General features: G+C 44.7%; 1 protein-coding gene across 4 annotated transcripts in view; it reads left to right on the top strand.

Annotated features, from left to right (window-relative positions):
- The window catches only part of RANBP9 (RAN binding protein 9), a 467999-nt gene that overhangs the window by 333157 nt on the left and 112277 nt on the right, over positions 1-22565 (top strand). For all 4 annotated transcript variants that reach the window (XM_086950773.1, XM_086950776.1, XM_086950775.1 and 1 more), the window contains one exon: positions 21997-22181. In XM_086950773.1, the coding sequence (XP_086806899.1) occupies positions 21997-22181 (185 nt within the window). The remainder of the gene's footprint in view (positions 1-21996; positions 22182-22565) is intronic.

Raw genomic sequence — 22565 nt, 5'->3', positions numbered from 1 at the left:
TTTGGAATACTAACGTATATGTTCTCTCACTAACCATAGTAATGAGCCTCTTATAGCCCTGCAGACTCACTAGTGATCATGTTACAAAGAGGAAGGATTAGTCTCCCAGATGTAAGGGTATGCTACTGGCCCTGACAACTTCACGTCATTAAAGAGTGGGGTTCAGCCCACACAGTAAGCCAGCAAAAAGACTGGAAAAGAGCGCTCATAGAACCCAACATTTACATACATAACAAAGACTGAAAACGCTTACTGGTGCCACTGCAGGCTCACTGAAAGCATGGGAAAATACTAATAAAGCTGTGGGCTGGCAGGGGAAGTGAACATTGGCTACACGACGAAGGAAAGTGACCGTGCTTAAGGAAGTACCTAAAACTGACCAAAGAGGCATAAAAAAGAGAGAAAAAATCACTTACCTCTGCATGCTGTCTCCCATGTCATCTCTCCTCCGCTCCCCTTCCAGGAAGCACCCAGGCTCCCCTAAGCCAATCACGACGCTGCTGTCACCACAACAGCAGCCTTTTAATTGGTCTGAGCGCTGTGGTTCAGCGCTCAGACGCGGACTAACCTAACAGCCGGTGTATGTTCTCCACCCAGGCTGTGCTTTACAGCCCGGTGGAGAATATGCTAGGTGCGCATGACAGTTTGGCCGTACCAAGACGACTGGCCAAACAGTCAGGCGCACTTGAGGTGCATCAACCACTCTTCCCTTGACGTCATGGGGGCCTGCCTACTCCTTACCTGGCTGATACTAAAAATAAAATCATTTTATTTTTCCTTTTACACTGCTCCCAGAGCAGTGGGGCAATGCTCCACTGCGTTAGCGAAGGATCCGCCACTGCTAATACACCCATTACAAGGAGCCACAATTTGCTTTCATCAAGCTAGATAGACACTCCATTCTTTTACTGTTAGGCTCTGCAACAAGCATGTGCTCTTTGCCGCCGAGTGGGAAGTAAAACCTCCCATCCATGACCCCATACGCCTCTAGTGCAGTAATCTGTCAGCCACCTGCAAGCGCATTGCAGCAATAGCAATTTTTTTTTCATTTGTGTGTTCCCCTTTAATTACTTAAATATTGATTCAGTGCCATATTTCCTGCACTGAAATTATATAAGTGACACCGCTTGTGTTAATTTGTTATTCCCATTCTTTGCCAGAATACTCTGACATAAGCTAGTTGACATTTCCATTGCAGTTTTTTCACAGCAAGGTTTGGAGAGATAGGTTTCCTTTAAAGTATTTTGTTTCCTATCGCCAAGAACCAAAGAAACAAGACAGCTGCAGATAAAGACCGAGAAAACAAATTAGCAGACGGGTTCACCAGTGCCTAATCCTGCCAAAAGTAGCAGTCTGCAAATAAATAAAAGCGTGATGCTAAGAAAAGCAAATCCGGGTTTGAAGCGTACTGGAAAGATTCCTGGTCACGACTTTTTCTGAAAGAAAGCTAGGGCTAGGCAACGTATTTTTATGTTTAGTCTCTTATGACCTGATAGAAATACCTCTCTGAATGGACGTGATTGGTTCCTTATTAAGACGACAAAAAAACATCAGACTAGTAATGGTTGCATGGAGTTCTTTCCATGGAGTAAAGGTGATAGCATTTTTTTTTTCAATCACCGCGGACCTATAGGACAGGTAATTAGAGCTCCAGTGAGCGCAGAGAAGTATTCCTCACAGTGCAAGCTTTGTGAAACCTCAACGGGACTGCAAGGCAGAGACTAGTGGTTCTTTGTAACTATTTCAGTATTAGTGGCAAAAATGGACCGCTTCCTTAACACATTGAGACTTATTTTTAAATCATGAACCAGCCTTGTGTGAAATTGGGAGACAAGTACTCAAATTGCGAAAAAAGCAATTAATTAATAACTGAATTGACAGGACAATAAGAGGCCATTCTCAAAGTTTATTTGTATGGTGAAGCTGGGAATAATGGTGGCACTTAAACTTTTCTGGTTAGGTATTGTGCTTTGTCTTGGCTGGTAGAACATTAATGGGAAAGATTCTTTGAAATAGTTGTGGGAGGGGTCTGACTTGCTGCAGTACAGCATAGGGACTGTTAAGTATTGTCGCTGAGCAGTAGTAGAAAGAGGTTCCAATGAGTTTGGAATTGCAAACAGTCATACATTTTGTGTTACAGGGTTAACCTAGTGATGGTGCTGTTATCATGGAGGCGAAGGGATGAGGTCAACTGTTTCTGCTGTTAGGACAGATAGATAAGTTTGGCTCACATTGGCCACTTAGGTAATAGCGTGACCAACCTAGTTTGTGGGACTGTCCAAAGATGTATTTTGAAGTTGAGATGCTGGTCAAAGCCTGATGGGTGGTATAGAAGTGGGCAAGAAACAGCAGAAATATAATGTGCCACTTCAGTCAGTGATGAGATTACTAGATTAACTGTACCAGAAGTACGTGTGTGTGTCAATGGTGGGTGAGTAGTCCGTGATTAAAATGAACATTATTGGAAAACGTCTGTTTGTGTTAGTCCTTCTAGATTATCTTTCGAAGTGTGTGGAGATTGAGTTTGGGTGATGCTGTTGCAACCAAGAACATTAATTAATTTATTGGAGGTTATTTGTAGCAATAAGGTTTCCCTGTGGAATTATTATGGATTTTTTTTTATAACCAACTTTGAGCCTTTATTCAGGGTGTATTACATCATAATAAACGTTCTTGGCATTTTACTTTTTTCGTTGTGGTGTAACATGACCCATCATTCACTTTAAATCAGTGTGCATACTTCAATCTTTGTATCCATCAGTTCTACAACATTAAACGTACAATGCAGTAAATACGCCTGTGGATTCATCCATATTAACGACTAATGTCATAAACGTGTTGTGACAGAAATATGTATTTTCTCACCCCTAATCTATGTTAACTCCCACCTCCCCCTCCCCCTTCCTGGTCTGTCAGTGTGTTATCGTCTATACAGTCTCACATTCATACGGTATCATGAGTGTCAGCCTATACCTTCAGTGTACTAGGCCCTTTCCTCATAGTCTACTCTGATTTTCTCTGGTGATGTGACGAGTGACATAGTGGCTCAGGGTAGCGAATCAAAAAATGAAAGTGAGAAATCCAATTGGTGAAGTCTTCGAACATAACAGCCCAGTCCATGGAGATGGGACTCTGCCGCAAACCCCTTGCCTCCTCTCTCCTAAGTGCGGCTCTTTCCACGTTACCCCATCTGATTATCTTCTCTCTCCATATATGTAGTGGGGGGCTCCTTGGAGATTTCCATCTCGTAGTAATTGCCCTGATCGCCAGTATAAGCGCTAGGTCTAGAAATCTCAACTGTACTTTCTGGGCTTTGGTGCGCCTGTGTTGACCCAATAAGCACTCCAATATGTTGTCTGACATTGGAAGGTGTGTGATGTCCCCCAGTACATTGCAAATGTGTCCCCAGTAATCCTTGAGACGTGGGCAAGCCCATAGCATATGTACAAAACCGGCCTCCTCATCCCCACATCTTGGACAGTGGCTCTGGGCTTTGAGGAACATGCAGTGTATCCGTTTCAGGCTCTATGTACTACCATATACTGTATAAACTTGAGTTTTGCCTTCTGGGAGACACGCTTGGGATGTTCCAACGCCCCCCCCAGGCCTTATCAGTAATTCCCATATCCGTAGTGTCTGCCCATTTCCCACGGAGGTCTGTAAGGCTGATAGAGGCCTGCGAGCGGATGCTGGTATATAGCCATTTAACTAGGTGGCCACATCTCCCCATGTAATAAAGCAGATGCACCATGTCATGCTGTGGAGGCTCATTACGCAGGGGTACCCATGTGGTATTGATGTAATGTACTATCATTGCGTGCAGTAGATAAAGGCGTTCGGAAGGCCCAGTGGTCCTTACAAATATACCAGGATCCATAAGCACTCCATCATCGAAGAAGGAGCCCACCTCCGCTACTCGCAAGGCCTCCCAAGCCTGCAACCTAGCCATCGTGAGACCCCCGGCAGCCCCAATAGTGGGATATTGGACGCTTAGAGGATCGCACCCGATGTGTACTGCAGTGCTTTTTTAGCGGTGGCCCGTCCGATGGCACTTTCGCCCTCGGAAGCAGCATGCTATGTAGTGTACCCCTTTCCAGATCCTGTGTAGTATAGTTTATTTCTTGCAAGTTCCTGTCTGCTGTCCAGAAAGACAACCATTGCAATTGGGAAGTATAATATTATGCTCGGAAATCAGGGACTCCTAGCCCTCCCCTGTTTGATTTTAGCTGCAATTTCTTGAGCGCCACCCTGCGCCTACCACCGCCCCATATTCCTTCTATCAAGAGTGTGTCTAATAAGCGAAATGTAGACTGAGGCACCACCAGGGGCACATTTACAAAAAAGTATAATAGGCAGGGCAACATCACCATCTTGGAGATGGCTATCCTCCCCATCACGGACAGTGGCAGGGATGTCAAGAAGGAAATACTAGGGCGCAACAAGGCGATGGCCTTCACAAAGTTGCCTTCTAGTTCTTCCGCAGGAGTCCTATAGACTTGGATACCCAGGTACTTAAAGGTATCCTGTGCTACCGGTATCTGATGAGTACCGAATTGTATTATTTCTGGACGAAGGCCTTCTTGGAAATGAAAGGCATGGGACTTCCCGGCGTTAGTAGCCAACCCTGATATAGTCTCGAAGGTGGAGAATATCGTAGGAAGCGGGTTCGCCTGCCCTCTAGGGCTCGCAAATATATGAGGATGTTGTCCGCATTTATTGAGATAAGATGTGTATCATTCAGTATGGGAATACCCAAAACTTCAGATCACCGCTTCAAGGCTGTAGCCAGCGGTTCCACTGCGAGGACAAACAGAAGGGGGAGAGTGGGCACCCCTGCCTAGTGCCTCTTTGTATTGCGTATTCCGTAGATGTATACCTCCTGGTACGTGCCCGTGCTGTAGGGTCAGTATAGAGTAGGTGCACCCACCGCAAGAAATCCAGAGGGAGACCAAAACGCGACAGGGCTGTGGAACATGTACTCCCATGTTATGGAGTCAAATGCCTGATGTAGATCTAACTCTAGACATCCCGCCCTGACATATTCGTTGGGAATAGACCTCATTACATGATGAAGTCTCCTAGTATTGATTGAGGTGCTACGCGCAGGGAGAAACCCGTATTGGTCACTGTGTATTAGAGTGGGGAGAGCCCGGGGCCAGTCGGTTTGCTAGGGTCTTACTGAGAATTTTTTATTCGGTGGCCAGTAAAGATAGTGGCCTATAATTAGACATCTCTGTGACATCTCATCCTGGTTTGGGGAGTGCCACCACCATAGCTTGCATCGTGGATTGTGGCAATCTACCAAGCTGTTTTATATAGTTCTGTTAATTTAGGTGTCAAGACATCCGAATAAGTCGCATAAAATTCCACAGGTAGGCCGTCTAGTCCTGGGGTTTTATTGTGGTTAAGGCCCTTCATCACTGCTTTTACTTCCTGTTGGATGATGGGACTGATAAGGTCTTTTCGCATGGCCTCTGTGATCTTGGGGAACCGCAGGCCATCAAAGAAGGCCTCCATGAGACCATTGTCCACGTGCTGTGGTGCCGCATATAAGGTAGTGAGATAATTACAAAATGCATCATTAATCTCACCTTGACTGTGAATCAGTCCCCTCTGTGGTGAACGAATGCAGGTGATCAAAGGGGACTCAGTTATTCCTCAATATCCGGGCCAGCAACGTACTGCATTTGTCAGCATCCGGGTGTTTCAGTTGCGTATACGCTCAGTAATCCATAAGTCTAAGTGTTTCCAGGGTCTTTGCGTGTTTAATACAGGCCTCATGGAGAGAGTCCCGTTTCTCGGCATCTGTTAATGCGGCTGGTTCTAACTCGGTCCTCAGTGCATCCGTATCTGTAAGTATTTTATGTATCTCTTGGCGAGCCCCTATGGTAGCACTAATTGTTGAACCACGGACCACCACTTTAAACGCATCCCAATCAATGAGATTGGAAGATGCTGTATTCCAGTTGTCTGTAAAGTAATTATTGACGACATCTAGTAAAGTGTTCCGAAAGGGAGCGTCTTTAAAAAATTGTGGCCATAATTTCCAGGTCGGCACCGGGGTCGGGACCCTGCCCCACTTTAGAGTAGCCTCTAGGGGATTATGATCTGAGAATGTTTTGGCCAAATATGTTGATTGGTGTATTTGTGCGACTAATGGGTGTGAATAGAGAAATCTATCAAGCCTGGTGTGAAGCTGATGGACTGGGGAGTAAAAAGAATATTCCTTATGTGTAGGATGTAACTTTTGCCACGTATCTACAAGGTCCCAGCCCTACATCCAAGTGTTCAGTAGTTCCGCCTGTTTGTGTGTGCTGGCCCCGTTCAATGGAGGGTGGGATCTGTCTAAGTCCACGTTCAGTATCATGTTGCAGTCTCCACCCAAGATCCAGGGAATAGTATCCCATCACACCAGGGCTCTGCCCAGATCAGAGAAATATTTATCTTGGTCAAAATTCGGTGCATATATACAGCCAAGGACCACGGGCAGACCATCTAACGTGCCCTTCAGAAGTCTATACCGCCCTTTATCATCCACCCACCTCTCAATTTCCACAAATGGGACTCCATGGCGTATCCATATGGTCGCCCCCTAGCAAAGGCTGAATTGAATAATTAGTGGTAAATATTTGGCCTCTTCACTTTTTCTGAGTTTTCCCTGCCTCTGCCCCCATCAGTTGTGACTCGTGTAAAAACACAATCTGTGCCCGTCTCCTAAGAAAGTATGCATGTATTCTATGTCGTTTGGTCACAGCCCCCAGCCCTCGTACATTCCATGTCAATAGGTTGTATGAGCCTCAGCTGGTTTGTTTACTAGACATATGTTCACTACTTGTATTGTCCTCCGTGCAGTACGGAGCCCATGAGTTTGTACAGACCAGGAAAGCCCCATCCTTTGCAAACTAACCATACACGGCGCAGCCAACAAACAATGCTGAGCCAAACTGTAAACAGAAACATACGAGAACCATAGAACGGTGCATGCGCTTCATGGGGGATGGGCTTCGCCAACCATACTGTCTATATAGGTGTAGAACTCTGGCGGCTCTACTGGGCCCCAAGGGGGATGGGGGGGTGTCATTCTTTCTCTCAAGTTATACTTGTCAGTGCGCACTATAGGTAGGGTTACCATATACAGTACAATAAGGCTGCTATATTATTCTGACTATAAATACCTGTGTGTAGTTTCAGGCATGTAATATCGCTTCGGTCCATATTAATAACCAATGTGTAAGTAATACCTGATCAGGACAGAACGGATCATAATACGAACAGTATATACATTGTAATACACTCAACCCAACCCATGCAAGAAACAGGAAAAAGGATACTGTTCAATATTCGGTATCGTGACCATGCTCAAGCAGTCAGCCCCACGCAATCCTAGTGTGGCGATATTTTATGACCATACAAAAAAACAAGAGGGGGGAGGTAGAGCAAATGGGAAATGGATTCTTGCTCCACAGAGATACTTGAATAAACAAAGAGAATCCAACCCGCAGGTAGGGTGAAGTGTTCAACATGTGGTGGAGCACTTAGTGTTTTGTAAAATACCCCTCACACTCCAACAGGCCCCTTGGTGTGTGAGCGATCCTATTGCAAAAATAGCAACACCCCAGACGTTCCTATTGCTCATCAAGCAAGCAAGCTTCATAAGTCATTGAGCTTGTAGCAGACCGCTGTAGGCACATTTTAGCCTTAGATTTCACTTTTTTATAATACATTTTGATATTATCTAGAAATACGTGAGTAAGGTGGGGAAGTGGTGCCCCCGTCCTGAAGAAGGAGCTTTACCTCCGAAACATGTCGACGCACACCAGAGGTCCTGTTCATTAATACAACAGATCTGACCTCACACTGCACCTTTTTTAATAGTACCAGCCAGAGTTAAGAATACATTTTTCCAGTATACTCACGTGCCAGGTACTTTTTAAATCTTCACCACGTCTCACCACTCACTTGTAAATACACCCAATACACATGCACCACATATAGTCATTAACTATAAGTGCTCCCACGTAGTCGTAGGTCGCAGCACGCCGCATCCCGTTAGAGGGGTGCGAAGACCCCGATGATGAAGCATGGCACCAAGGGGCCTGTTGGTGTGTGAGGGGTATTTTACAAAACACTAAGTGCTCCAACACATGTTGAACACTTCACCCTACCTGCGGGTTGGATATTTTATGACCGTCTCTCAGGTGTCAAACAGGCCATCTCCGGTTTGGGGGGTCGCCGAGGGGAAAAGGGTGATGCTATGTTCAGAGTGTATAGTGCTGTGCTCCAAGTCTGACGAGATCTTCGTGTTGTCTTCTCTGAAGGATCCGGCGACCGCCAATGCCTCCGCCTTGTCCGCCATCTTCTGAGCTGGAGTCTGACCCAAACTAACCGAATTCCTCGAGCCTCATCCCCAGCCTCTGGGGAGCTGGTGTTGTGACTGTACAGGGTTAGATCTCGCCGAACCAGACAGACTCTCCTGACTGTGTCCTATGTCCATTACCTCGAGCCATTCTTCCACATCATTGGGACTGTCAAAGAAATAAGATTTCTTATTGTGCATGACTTTGAAGCTGGCAGGGAACAATAGGGCGTATTTGAGTTGTGCTGATCGTAATTTTTTCTTTTCTGCTTGGAAAGAGGTCCGTTGGCACTGCACCATGATCGTGTAGTCTGGGTACAGTGAAATCCTGTGGTTTTCAAATTGGATGTTCGCCTTTTCCCTTGCTTTTTGGAGTAGCATTTATCTGTTCCTGTAATTCAGAATCTTGACAATCAGAGGGCGCAGGTTCTCCTACTTTCGGTGTGCCAGTCTGAATCCGGTGCGCCCTTTCTACGCAGAAGTACGAGGACAGACCATCAGGAGCGATGTGTTCCCTGAACCACGTTTCCATAAAGTCCACTGCTCTCGCCCCCTTCACTTCTTAAATTGTTATGGATAATGGGCTGCAATTTTGTGGAATATCAATGGGTGAGTTATTGAAGAGAGATCAGTTTGGACACAAATGCACTGTGTTGCATAACCCAACCAAAAACGGTCGGGAAAGGAGAATGAAAAAGGTTCACAAAACAAATGTTCACCTTGCAAATGTTAGATGGTTCGCCCTGTCTTTCTGATGATCAAGGTTCTGTGTAATATTTGTAAGTGGAACTGCTTGGCAGTCAGTTGGTCTGGGCAGTGGTGCCAGAAAACTGATTGCCAAGTTGGGTGTTTTCAGAGAAATACAATACTTACTGAAGTCGTCATTTTTCCAGGATGTTTTATTAAGTTTGTCAAGTCAAAAATTGACTGCACAGTAGTTTCATACCTTGTAGTGTAGAAGCATATATGCACAACTGGGGTGTGCTAAATAATGTTGTGAATGCGATAAAATGGATGTTTTGAGATTTGCCACCAATATAGTCTGAAGAATTATCTGTTCCAAAAGTTACTCAGTCTATTGGTACTTCTAAAGAGATAGATTTCATTTTTGTTAGACTTCCGCTCTACAGCTCACAAGCTTGATCAAGAGATTTAAGGTGTGGTTAAAATTAAAATGCTGCCTATTGCACTCTTATAAAAAAAAATCGAAATGAAGTTTTAAAATCTTTCAGAATGGCCCCCAAAAGGTGGCGTGTTTCAGTCTGCTAATGTTGATAGGATGGTGGCAGCGAGCTTTAGAGGAGGCAGAGCCCTGCCTAAACTCTTTGAGAAGTGGTGACTAGTGAGCTAGGCTTCAATGTGTATATTGGAATGACAAGACATGTATTTTCTGTAGTATTTAAGTTCTTGGTCATCACTACAGAGTAACCTCTTGTTAAGTCGAGTGTACCAGTCAGCAGAGCTGTTTGGTTGCAAAATACCTATTATGGGCTTACCAAGACAGACGGGGGCTTCTAGCCCACCTATTGCTGCTCGCTATAGGTTGGCTTCATTTCCACTCCCATCTGCTTGCTTATTTTTTGATGGATGGATCGTTGTCTCAGCTTCTGTTTGTCCCTCCTCCAAGACATAGCCTCTTCACCATTCCTCTGATAGTCTTCCAGAGCTCACAATTTAGGGAACTACGTTTTCCTTTTTGCTTAAGCTCTCCATGAGTTACCCCAACCACTTGCTCGTGCCAGGCATAAATGTGGTTTTCTAGGCATCCACTTCAGAACACTCCTGGACCTGAGGAAGAACAGAAGAGGATTGGACCTGCTCTCTGTTACCAGAGAGGAGCCCTGATGGACTGGAACTGCTCTCTTGTGTACTCACAGCAAAGACTTGGACTCCAAGGGTCGAAAGGCTGACCTCCTGCTAAAGCTACAGGAATGCAGTAAGCTACCAGAGACCTTTCCTGCAATAGCTCAGCTGACTAGTGGCACCTAGACATGGACAGAACTGCCCTCCTGAGGACCTGCGGTGCTTTATAAGTGTACTCTTGTGGTGGACAGGACAAACCTGGTTGATGTATCAGACCCGCACTCCATTACGATTAACCTCAAATTGCCTCTAGGTCTAACAGAACCATTGACTATCACAGCCACTTTGTGGTTGTTGGTGCTATTTCTATTTAAAACCAAAAAATATACAGACCGTTGGTTCCCCATAATTTGATTTTTGTCTATTTGGTGTCATTTTGTTTATCAATTTGTACTCTGTTTTTCTAATTCAGTTTGAGATTTTTATTGTCCTGCATTTTGACTTTATTACTGTTTTAGTAATGCATAAATACATTATACAGTGGCCTAAATTGAGCCTGTCTGCTCTGTACCATAGTTACCAGGGGGTTGAGGTCAAGTTAATTTAGTGACTTGAGGGTTCACCCTGACAATGGCTGCGATTAATCCTCGAGGTCGGTCGTCACTGACCCCAAATAATAGTCCAGTTTCTTACAGCAGTCTCGTAATAAGGTTTCTAACAGGACCACTTTGCTTTTGGAGCTTTCTCCCTCAAACTTTATTCCATTGACTTTTGTCATCTATTCATTTTGTTTTTTGGAGTATTTGTTCTTAAAGAAATGTATTCAATTTACCAGACAGCACCTTTCCATGCTTAACACATTGTAAGTAGTAAAGTGAGTTTGGGCGCCTATATTTTCACATTTGTGGTAATTTTAATTTTGCAATTAGTGAGATAATGTTTACTAACTTCTTAGTTAATTCTCGATTCTTGTTGACCTGACCCACATCCAAAGTTGTCATGTTTATCTATATGTCATTCTGTATTGAATTAAATAAGGGCTGATTTTTACGGGAGCAGCACTCTACAAATCCACCTTACATTACAATAGCGGGAGGGTCTCCCAAAGCACTACCCTCATTGTGGTGGACGGCTACCACCTTCACCGGGCTCTAAGCAGCACAAGCGCAGTGGTGGAAGCCAACTGTGTAGTGATCTGTGGGAGTGAACAGGCCCTTTTTGTCACTGGAGCAAGGCCTACCAGCTCACTCACTGTTTAAAGTTTTGTTGCTGTGTGCTTATCTCATCCTTGGCCTTCATCTGGTAGATGTAAATGCCATTTGTAAAGCGCACAGCTACCTCCAACGGAGGTGTCCCGGCGCTGTCCATATACCGCTTAGGAACCCTTCCTGGTTTTTCCCTGTGGAATGTCCACTCCTGGGCACACCCAAGGTGAAGCCAGGCATCCCAGGGCTGCTGGGGCCGTTGTGGAGATTAAGCAAGCTATTGCCCAGAGTTGCAGAGTGGGACCCATGATTAGAATAGGCACTGAGGCGAGAATTATCAGGTCCGAGGAAATAGAGCCCAAGACCCGCCGAGGCGGGTATTGAACCCTGGTCCCGGACCAGACCTCTGCATCAGGGTCTGCCGCTCTAACCATTTGAGCCACCCAGATGTGAAGTGCTACACAGTGCACAAGTGGCAACTGTGCACTAGTCGTATGTGTGCCCAGGAAGGGTACAATACAAGGATAAAGCAGTGCTGTGCCTTTTGTGCATTGGTGTATAAATAAAATAATAAACGGGATGCCTAAGTAACAATAACTCAAATAATTTCAGGAAAAGGATACAGGTAATTATCTCTTCCTAATTAGGATTATTCTTTTCGAAATAAGTCTAAGGTTTCTTTAAACTCCTTCAACCAGTGGCAATACAGAAAGAATTTTCCAGCTGATTGGTTTATATATTTCGTATAATAAACCATTTTTTCCCAAAAATTGATTATATATCATTTGTTACTGTTTTTGTGTATATATATATCACCAGCTGACAATGTTGACTAGACATAGAACATAGCTCTTTTCTTCACTTACGATAACATGTCTGAAATGAGATGGGTATACACGAGATATCGATACAGAGGGTACTACACCCGAGTGATCTTGGTCAGTATAGATATGTTTATATCCCTTCTCTAAACTATATATTTCACCTCCTCTTGTTATAATCTCTCCTAGCTTTACAACCTGTTCTTCTTTCTACCCTTGGAAAATATACTATGGGTACTACACCCTGAATAAGCATTTGAAAACGTGACATTGTTAATTTGAAATGTTATGTTATTATTTACTAAACACATATTTTTTCTTTAAACCAAACAATGGGGAAAATGCATTAATTTAGATACTCATTGAGTTTCTGTTTGTGCTGAATCAAAACGCATTTCTTTTAAGAGATCTCCGTGTGATGTTTGTAAACACGGAGATCTTTCTTCCCTTTCCATGATAATGCAACAGTATATATACTGGAGTGAAAAAAATGCAGGTCATGTGACCAAGAGCCCGTGAGCTCGAAACGCGTCGTTTATGCCCTAAATAAACAACCTTTGAAGTACCTGATGGTGTGGCTCGTCATCCTTGACTAATCGAGAGGATTTTGTGGATATATATATATATATATATATATATATATATATATATATATATATATATATATATATATACACACACACAACTCATACATATATACACAATATAAAAACAATATTTATATACAAACAAACATAAGTATCCTTGAACCTTTTTAGGATTCTCTGCCCTTATTTTTATCAAAAGGAAGCTTTCTAAATCAAGTATAACCAAAAAGACATTCCTTACGAAAAGGTCACCATAAAGAAATTGGAGCATCAGAGGTACAATCCTTTTAGCCTCTATTATTCTTGTACTCCTTTTTTCAGTTCATTTTATGTATTCAAAATTTTGCAAAGGTGCCTTCAACAAACTGTTGACGCATTTCAGCCTTTCTAGATTTCAGGCACCATCAGGATTAGGGCAATAAAGGTTCCGCCTTCATAAAGTTCAATATTGTGCTTCTTCCGGATCGCAGTCTATCTTAGTTTCCCAGCTTTAACCAATCATAGTAACCTCCGTGAACACGATTGCAGTTAACACTTTCACCAACTAATTCGGACGGGTAGTTCGTAAATAAATTACAATGTTCCTTTTGTATGTGTTAAACCTGCGCGTATTCCCGGGTCGCCATTACGATCCACAGATTGTGCATTGGTGAGCGCATGTACTGGGTGTATGTGTGCCTGTGAGGAGTACTGTACATGAGATGTAGCGCTAGGCAGTGCGTGCATGGTGAGTGCATGTACTGGATTTATGTATACTAGCAAGGGGTACAGTACATGAAGGGTGTAGTGTTCAGTGTGTGCATGGTGAATGTATGTGCTAGCTGCATGTGTGCCTACAAGAGGCAGCACAGAAAGGTTACAGTGCAGATAAGTGTGTGTAGAGTGAAAGTGTATGCTGATTGTGTATGTGTTGGCACAATACATGGAGGTAACAGTGCTGGATAGTGCGGTTGCTGGGTCCATACACTTGAGTGCAAGTGTGCCTGTAATGGTACACTACATGCAGGACCCTGGGTTCTATTTTGAGAAGCCCAGACCTGTGTGGTGAACACATGAGGAAGTAGAGAAATGCCCCAGTTAAATGTGTGTATTGCTGCTTTCCTGTGAGCTGAGCGGGACACACTGTAGGAGGTACAGCGATGCTCCCCATGTACACCTTAAAGGATGCTCTTTGATTCAGTGAGAGGTCACAAGGAAGGGGCCTTGTCACATCTCGGAAAGGAGATGGAGCTGAAAAGGGAGTCCTAAAGAGTGGCGTTGCGCTGGGAACCTGAGATTAACCTTTAGATTCAAATAAAACTGTGGCTAACATCCAGGTGGGACTGTCGACTTCGAAGTCTCTCCTGCTATGACCAAACGCTTTTCAGGAGGGAGAGAAGTATGTACTTCAAAAGAAGCAGAACCCCAACATAAAACTTCAAAAACCCAGTCCCTAAATCACATTTGGTGTCCAGAAACGGACTAAAAGAAGGGGAGGTTGAAACCCCAATAATTGTCTAGAGGAAGCGAGGACGGTGCAACAGGTACAAGGCAGGCTGCAAAATCTAAGCGCATATATGAGAAAGGAATCCCCTCTCGCACTTAGAGAAACACCTTAGTGAGTGTAACACATAGCCTGGATTACACTCCTTTTTATCCTGCACTACACTCTATTTTAAAAAGGTCCTGAGTAAAGCCAGATTTAGTTTAAGGCACTGGCTGAAACATGTCGACCAACTGATGGATGTAGGAGGTAGTAACTCGCCTTCCTTAAACATCCCCAAGCCTTATTTTAACCGCTGACGGGGGCCCAGTTATTAAAATGTAATTTACCCTCGGGTACTGGGACCCTCGCCAAGTCGTTTTAACTCACACTTCACGTTACACCTCACACTGCACTCTCAGTAAAATACCAGCTCCGCTGTAATCAGGCGTCGCAGCACACCCGGGACACATTAGGTGTCACTGGGTCGGCCCTACGATGAAGTATGCCACCAACCAGGTTGGTGGGTGAGGGCTTCATGAACTCACCAAAGAGGTGCCCATGACAAATCTAATCAGAGTCCTAACAATATTGGTCATATTTAAGCTAGTCTCTTTTGATAACACATATAAACTACGGGGACTCTGACTAGCTTTCTAGTCCTCTCTCTCTCTTGATACGCGCACATCCATTTTGTGATGCCAGGGCTCTTTTAGACTATTACCGGTTAGACCAGTGTGTACATGTCTCTCACTTTAGAAGGGTGGAGTTCTACCCCCTGCCGCCAGGACTGGCAGGGGGAAGGGTAGGATTCCAAAGTGTTTGACACCTTGTTTCCATCCAGCCATTCCAAAGTTGGCATTTATTGCGAGGTTATAATGCACTTGAGTATATGGTCTGGCTGCATCACAGAACAGCCTCAGAGAATAGGCTCCGAACGCTGCAGAGGGGCCCAGCTCATGCTTGGCACTCTCTCACACACAAAACCAAGCACTCTGCCTTCAGGATTGATAAGGCCTGCCATTGGAGTGACTTATAGGTTTATATGTGTCGGTGATTAAAGGTAGATATAGGTAGCCTATATCTTAGTAAGGGGTGCATGCACCACCTTACCCAGGCTGCAGTAGCAGACCTGTGGTGCCATTTTGGAAGGCTTCCCGTGGAGGCATAATACATGCTTCAGCCCCTGGTAGGCCTCTGGGGTACCTATGCGCTTGGTACCAAAGGTACCATATACTAGGGACTCACAAGGGTAACCCAGTAACCAATCTAAAGTACATGCAATCATTTTAGAGAGGAAGCAGCTAGGCTGGGGTCCTGAATAGCAGGGTACCAGCCAGACTAAAGTCGAAAAACAGTGAAACACCATAGTAAGCAGATCCTACTCTCCTACAGTGGATATGTTAGTCAGATTATTTGGATTGAGGATAGTGGAGGGATAGAGAAGGGAAAAATGGTTTGCCTTTATATACACTTCCTACCCCTGAAGGGGTGTTGAAGCGCTTTTTCTGCGAGTAGAACTCTACTTATAGTGGTGAATTAGTATATTAACAAGCATTTGCAATGCAATAGGTCTCGCATTAGGAAAGTTTGAGCTATTGGTATTGTAAATGACAATTATTTTATTTATGTGTTTGTTTTTAAAACAGCTAAATTAATAGCTTTGGCATTTCCAATGCCAATAGTTTTAACTTTCGCAAATGTGACACCTATAGCATTTGTAATGCAATATGTGTTGTATTTACGTGCCCCATGGGACTTCTTCAGGGCTTAATCAAATTCCATTTGCAAATACAAGTTTTCACATGTGGCCCTCCGATAGTATATGGAAATTGGCCTTTACGGATCGGTAAACTGTGTCATTTCTGTTTGGCGTCCTATGCAGCATGCGTATAGCGTGTAAAAGCCTATAGGGATGGGGTCCAGAGAAGCCAAACCCCACTTTGGCAACATGAAGCCTGAATGCACAGGTAGGGGGCATAGAAACTATACCCCACTAGTAAAGTGTTTGGAACAACTTGACTCAATAAACGGGTTGCCACAGAACTCACTAAAATGGTAAACAAAGGAAAGTACTCAGAATCCACAAGGAAGGTGTCCCAGAACCCACAAAAACGATAGACCCCCAGTCTACAAGCGAGAAGGCCTTAACTCGGCTAGGTGGTACAAAACCTAGAACTAACATGAGGTGCACAGAAATGATGCCCAGTGAACAATGAAGCACTGCCCTCGCTTCAAGGAGAAATGACCTTTATTATAGTTTTGAAAAGTTGGGACGTCAGCGAGGGGGTTAGGAGCAGGAACTATTTCAAACTCACTGGGTTTTAGACACATTAACTAGAACCCAAAAGAAAGACAGAAACCAAAGCTGAGATGACGTGACAGTAACCAAAACATAAGCAAGAGCCTGGTACAGGACACCTCCCTGCCAGATGATCTGCCTTGTCATCATTAGTTATTACTAATGCATACATAACAAGCAGTGCAGGTCACCTTTCTGGGAGGGAGTCCTCATTTCTCGGGCCAGTGACCCCGCCACCACAAAGTGCTTAGTCCTGACTACCGACATCTGCGCGCTGTCAACGGGGTGCGCGCGCCTAGCGACTGCTCTCCCAAAGGCACTCACTCACTTGGCCGACTTCTGAGCCTCCGGGTGCGAGGCCCGGTGCCCCCATCCAAGCGCCGGCACTGGATGGGGGACGGGGGCTCACGCCTGAGGTGACGGGACTGTCCTGCGCCCTCTTACTGCCTGCAGCGGGGCGACCGGCAGCACCGGCCCGACAGGTGACAGTGGGGCACGACAAGGCCTGCAGCACGGCAACGGCAGGGAGGGGGAGGAGGAGGGAAAAGAGAGGCAAGAGGGAGGAGAGACACGAGGAGGAGGAGCTAGGGCGGAGAAAGGGGTAGGAACGGGAAGACTGAAAGTGGAGAGGCAGGAAGGCCGCAAAGAGACGAGACAATACATAACAACCAGGCGGTGTGCGGTGAAGGAAGGCAGAAGTAAAACGAGGGACACGAACGAAGAACCTGGTGAGTGGGGTGTGAGGGGGATGTGTGCGCGCTGCCATACTGTGCTGTCTGAGTCAGAAGTGCACGCGCCCAACGTTATCAATCCTTACTTGTAGGGGGGGCGGTGGGGGGTCTTGGTGCGCTTGTGTGTGTGCTGTGTGTGCGCGTGTGTATGCGACGCCCGGGTGGGTTCTCTGTATGTATGTATGGGTGCGTGCATGGGCGCTCGTGTGTGTGTCTCTGTGTATGCGCCTGCGTGTGTGGTGTTGGAGCTTCCGAGGGGGGGCGTGTATGTATGCAGTGTGTGTGTGCGCGTGTGTGTGTATGCGACGGCGGGGGTAGGTTCTCGCTCATGCGTGTGTGGTGTTGGAGCTTCCGAGGCAGGAGATGGGAGATGGGCACGGCGCCGTGCGCGCCCACGAGGTCAAATCTGCGCTCTTGCCACTCTCGTGTCCACATTCCCAAATACGGCTGACAATAGTTGTCGAGCAGACACAGTAATCAATGCTTCGCATTGAATGCAGGTCGAGCTCGACCTAAAAATATGAAAGCAATTTTAGTGGTGGATATGTTAGCCAGATTATTTGGATTGAGAAGGATAGTGGAGGGATAGAGAAGGGAAAAAAGGTTTGAATTTATATAGCGCTTGCTACCCCTGAAGTGGGCGTTAGAGTGGCTTTTTGTAAATAGTCACTATATGAGGATGTATGATGGCACATCGCAAACTGTAACATCGCATGCACTCACATCGCCGAATTTAGATCGCATGTCCCTTTACATCGCACGTAATTACAACGCAGCCCATCACGATGCATCCTAATTGTAAAGCATGCAAAAGACATTCACACCGCATACCACCACCCCGCATACTTCAAAAACTCTTGATTTGTACCCCATGCGCATTCCCCCTGACCACTACCTCCTAAACTATGCTGTAAGCAACGTAGCAAAGACACATCGATCCCCCCCAAGCCTAAATAGTGTCTCATTTACGACCCTTAACCCTAAACCTTAAAACATTACCCTACATGCCCCTTAACCCTAACCCTAAAGCCTAAAACACTACCATATCCGACCCTTAACTCTAAGCCCTTAAATGCCCTTACCCAAATGTCCATAACACTACCATATTATCCCCTTAACCCTAAGCCCTTAAAGCCCTAACCCAAATTTCTAAAAAAACTACTGTATCCGGTCCTAACCCCTAAAACACAACCATATACTACTATTAACCCTAAGCCCTAAAGCCTAAAACCCTGCCCATCCACTACACAAGCCCTAAAGGATAAAACCCTGCCCCTCCACTTCACTCCCCACCAACTACCTAAAAGTCTAAAACACTACGGGCTTACCTGTCTCGTGGTTCCTGCGTTGTCTCTCGTGTCCGTTGTAAGCGCCCGCGATGTAATGGCGCCTCCGATGTAGTGGCGTGTGTAGTAAACACACGCGTTCTAACGTCGCGTGCGTTGTGACGCCATACGACGTAAACGCATGCGATGTGACGCATGCGTTGCGCTGGTCGTCTCTCCTATATGAGCACTGCTTCGTCTGCATTATACTCACCTATATGACATTGTGTTAGATTGTATTTTATTGTACTGTATATGTATTGACTTAATACATTTGTGGTAGAAACTAACTTTGTCAATTGCTGGTTCTTCTGTGTAATTAAGTAGACATGAAATCTTGTTATTTCGATTGTGTATTCCTCTAACGTACAGACAAGATGTTCACTTCTGAATGAGTCTCACGTGCCTGTGTTTGGATAATATATGATGACACCAATCCAATGGGCATATAGGGTTGTCCTTATTAAGTATATACAAGATCCACAGTAGGCTCGGAGTAGGACCTGGGTAATCAGGAGTAAAAGGCTTCAACTCCTACGGTTGGGCCCTGTGGCCCTCTGAAAGGAGTTCCAACAACTGATAAATGTGTATTCACACATGTATTAAAAGAGTGTGAAGGTCAAATTCGAGTTTCTTACTCCAGTACAGCAAAAGTAACATCAGGAAAACACTCTTTATTGTCGAACAGAGTGCATGTAACAATTACTTTACATATGGAACCAACTCTCCTAATGGTCAACACATCTCTTCAGTGTGATGTTTACCTTCTTATTAAAGATTGTGACTCTTTTCCATGTTGGGCAATCGATTACTCTACCAGCTTTTTTCGCTCCCACACCCACCTGAAAGTAAAGGGGAGGTTCCTTTGGATGAGCCCCAAAAGGGCTTTGGTTTTTTATATTGATCACTCGAGACAACAATCAACTCTTTGGGTGGGTTTTCTGGAGTGACGACAGAGAAGACTGTGCGGAAGATGTTCTGTTGAGGTGGATAGTCCTGCATAAAGATCTCCTGTGCAGTGGCCCAGGAACAGTACTCTGAGGGTCTAATAACCCATTCTACCAAGGCCAAGGCTGTTGCGATTCCTTTGGTCCAGTGGGTGCCTGCCCTGCCATTGGCCAAGGTATGACATGGATATCCGTGCTTGCGTTCACTAAGCACTACTGCCTTGACAGTCAAAGACCGCAGTAGGCACACTTCGCCCGCTTGTATCTGCAGAACATTTTGGTCTGAGTCCACTCTGTGGACAGTGCACCTTTGCTAGCTGTTCAAAAGGTGAGGAATCTGAGGTCATAAAATACTTGAACAACATGTTCTTACACATCTTTCCTGCCATCTCGAAAAAAATCAGTTGCTAGAAAAGAACCAGGCCGGCTTTAGGGCTCATCATAGCACGGAATTGGTTATGCTTTCCTTGCTTGATGAATTGCGATGCAGAGCAGATAAAAAGATCCCGGGTGCCCTGTTGCTGTTAGACCTCTCCGCGGCATTTGACACGGTTAATCATGAACAATTGTCGCGGTTGGGGGATTTCGGCATCCAGGGAACTGCTCACGCCTGGTTAACTTAATTTCTTCAAAATCGCTCCCAAAGAGTACAATTGGCAGATTTGGTTTCATCACCAGTCGGCATTACTTGTGGAGTCCCCCAGGGTTCGGCACTTTCACCTCTTCTTTTTAACGTTTATTTGCAACCTTTGATTTCGGCACTAAATCAGATAGATTGCCGCATTTATAATTATGCAGATGACACTCAAATTGTCATCCAAATCGATAACTCGTCATCGGCACATGTCAGATTGCAAAATATCCTGAAATATACGGTTAATTGAATGTCCGCCAATTCCTTAAAGATAAATCCGGACAAAACAGAGGTGCTGCCGATTGCCATAACATCCAGCCCCTGGAAAGATTTATTTTGCCCTAAGGAATTGGGATCCTTCCCAGAACCAGCACGTGTGTAGGCCTTTTGAGACCACTGCGGAGAATATGTCGCCTTCTGACTTCTGCCACCCTTAAACTCGCGGTATCGGCTATGAACTTGTCGCGTCTAGGTTATGGTAATTCGCTATATGCTGGCCTCTCTCAACAACTGCTGACTAGGCTACAAATAGTCATGAATGATGCAGCTAGATTGGTCTTTAAAAAACCGAGACGGGCACATGTTACACCTTTGTTACGCGAGATCCACTGGTTGCCAATTAGGCAAAGAATAATGTTCAAGGGCCTTTGTATTACACAAAAGGCCCTATATGGACAAGCACCAAGGTACATCAAGGAGCGCTTAGTTCCATATGCTCCCAGTAGGACACTCCGTTCGACAGATGCTAGCCTTCTGGTCTGCCCCCGTTTCAGATTATCTGCCATGGGAGGGCGTGCTTTTTCCTATGCGATTCCAGCGGCTTGGAATAATTTACCAATATACCTGCGCACGGAATCGAACCTCCTACCCTTCAGGAAGATGCTTAAAACCGTGCTCTTCCAGGAGGCTTGGGGCTCGTCCTAGTGCTTCTGCCCCGGGATCATCTAATATGTACCATTGGACAAGCACTTAGAGACCTCTGGGTGATAAGGCGCTGTATAAATCTAAATAAATAGATAAATAAAAATAAATAAGATTTAGTTAGTTATCTACGGTAACACTGTTTCTGGTGGATACTCCATGTAACCACAGATTCCTTACTGCCCTCAAGCCTCCTTGTTCTGTGGAATGGCTTCTTCAGCATCTAAAAAGTTTCCAAGTTAGAGATCAGCACACTGTCACCAGTAATTGTTTTACACTGCAGTCTAAGGGTGCAGAAAGGAAGAAGACAAAATAAAGACGCTGGGGTGGTGCTTATATGCAGGGCTTCTCCGTAATTTCCAGGCCTGGTATGTAGACAGTGTGGAGCTGCACAAAGCCTCATACCGGCGCATGGAAGCACTGCAAAAAATGTCGCTGGCACTAATTTGGCATTTGGGAGATATTCATAAGATTAGGAATCTACAATTAGATTGATTATCCACCAGGAAGAGCGTTACCCAAGTTAAGTACCTTGTTTTTGAATGCAGGGTTTACACTTGTAAAGTTTAAGCTTCTGCCTGAGATTTATTTTACATTCCCTAGAGAATCTCCATAGATAATAAATACGAAGGAGGTGCCAGCTTCTGTTACGCCATAAGTGAGCAAATACATCAGTGTACAAAAGACAAGCGTGTTTCTTGTCCATGGTTTTTGATTACTCTGTACAGAGGTGTGTAAAATGCTCATCTTTTACCGTTATTCGCTTGCTTCAAATATATGCTGACTTTGGTTTGTGATCGCGCAGTATCTGACCTGGCAGTCCTTTTTTTTTATAATTCTTTACTGTAATTGTGTAATCCTTTTGCTGACAGCTAGTAACCAACATCCCATCTTTCTTGCAGCCAAATCTGTATCCCACCGTGGGGCTTCAGACACCAGGTGAAGTGGTAGATGCAAACTTTGGTCAACATCCATTTGTATTTGACATTGAAGACTACATGCGAGAATGGAGAACCAAAATCCAGGCCCAGATTGACAGATTTCCTCTCGGGGATCGTGAAGGCGAATGGCAGACAATGATACAAAAGTGAGACTGTCTTGTTTTTAGGTGTGATGGATGGCTAAAGTGTGACAGGGAAAGTGGGTTTTAGTAAAAAAAAATATATTTTCAAAATGCACGAACATCGGGGTTATTTTAATGATGTCACTTTGAGGGTTATTGTGTATAAATTAGCTGTCAGATAAATATTTGCAACAATTTTCACTATCTACTTTATTGGAATGTGAGCTTTAAGAGGAACTGCTTGTTCCAGGGTATTCAGGGATTACCTGCCAAACATTCCAGACGTTTGGACTAGAAGTAATGACTTTATACAGAGTCTGTATTGAGACACCTTGTATGTAATTTCATTAACCCGGTCTCGGAGTAACCAAAATTAAGGGAAATCTAATGAGTTTCACGATTCTTTTT

This window comes from Lissotriton vulgaris, unplaced genomic scaffold (assembly GCF_964263255.1).
Source record: "Lissotriton vulgaris unplaced genomic scaffold, aLisVul1.2 SCAFFOLD_1218, whole genome shotgun sequence".
Taxonomy (NCBI): domain Eukaryota; kingdom Metazoa; phylum Chordata; class Amphibia; order Caudata; family Salamandridae; genus Lissotriton; species Lissotriton vulgaris.
Note: the sequence above shows the minus strand (reverse complement) of the source record. Positions and strands in the feature narration are given on the sequence as shown.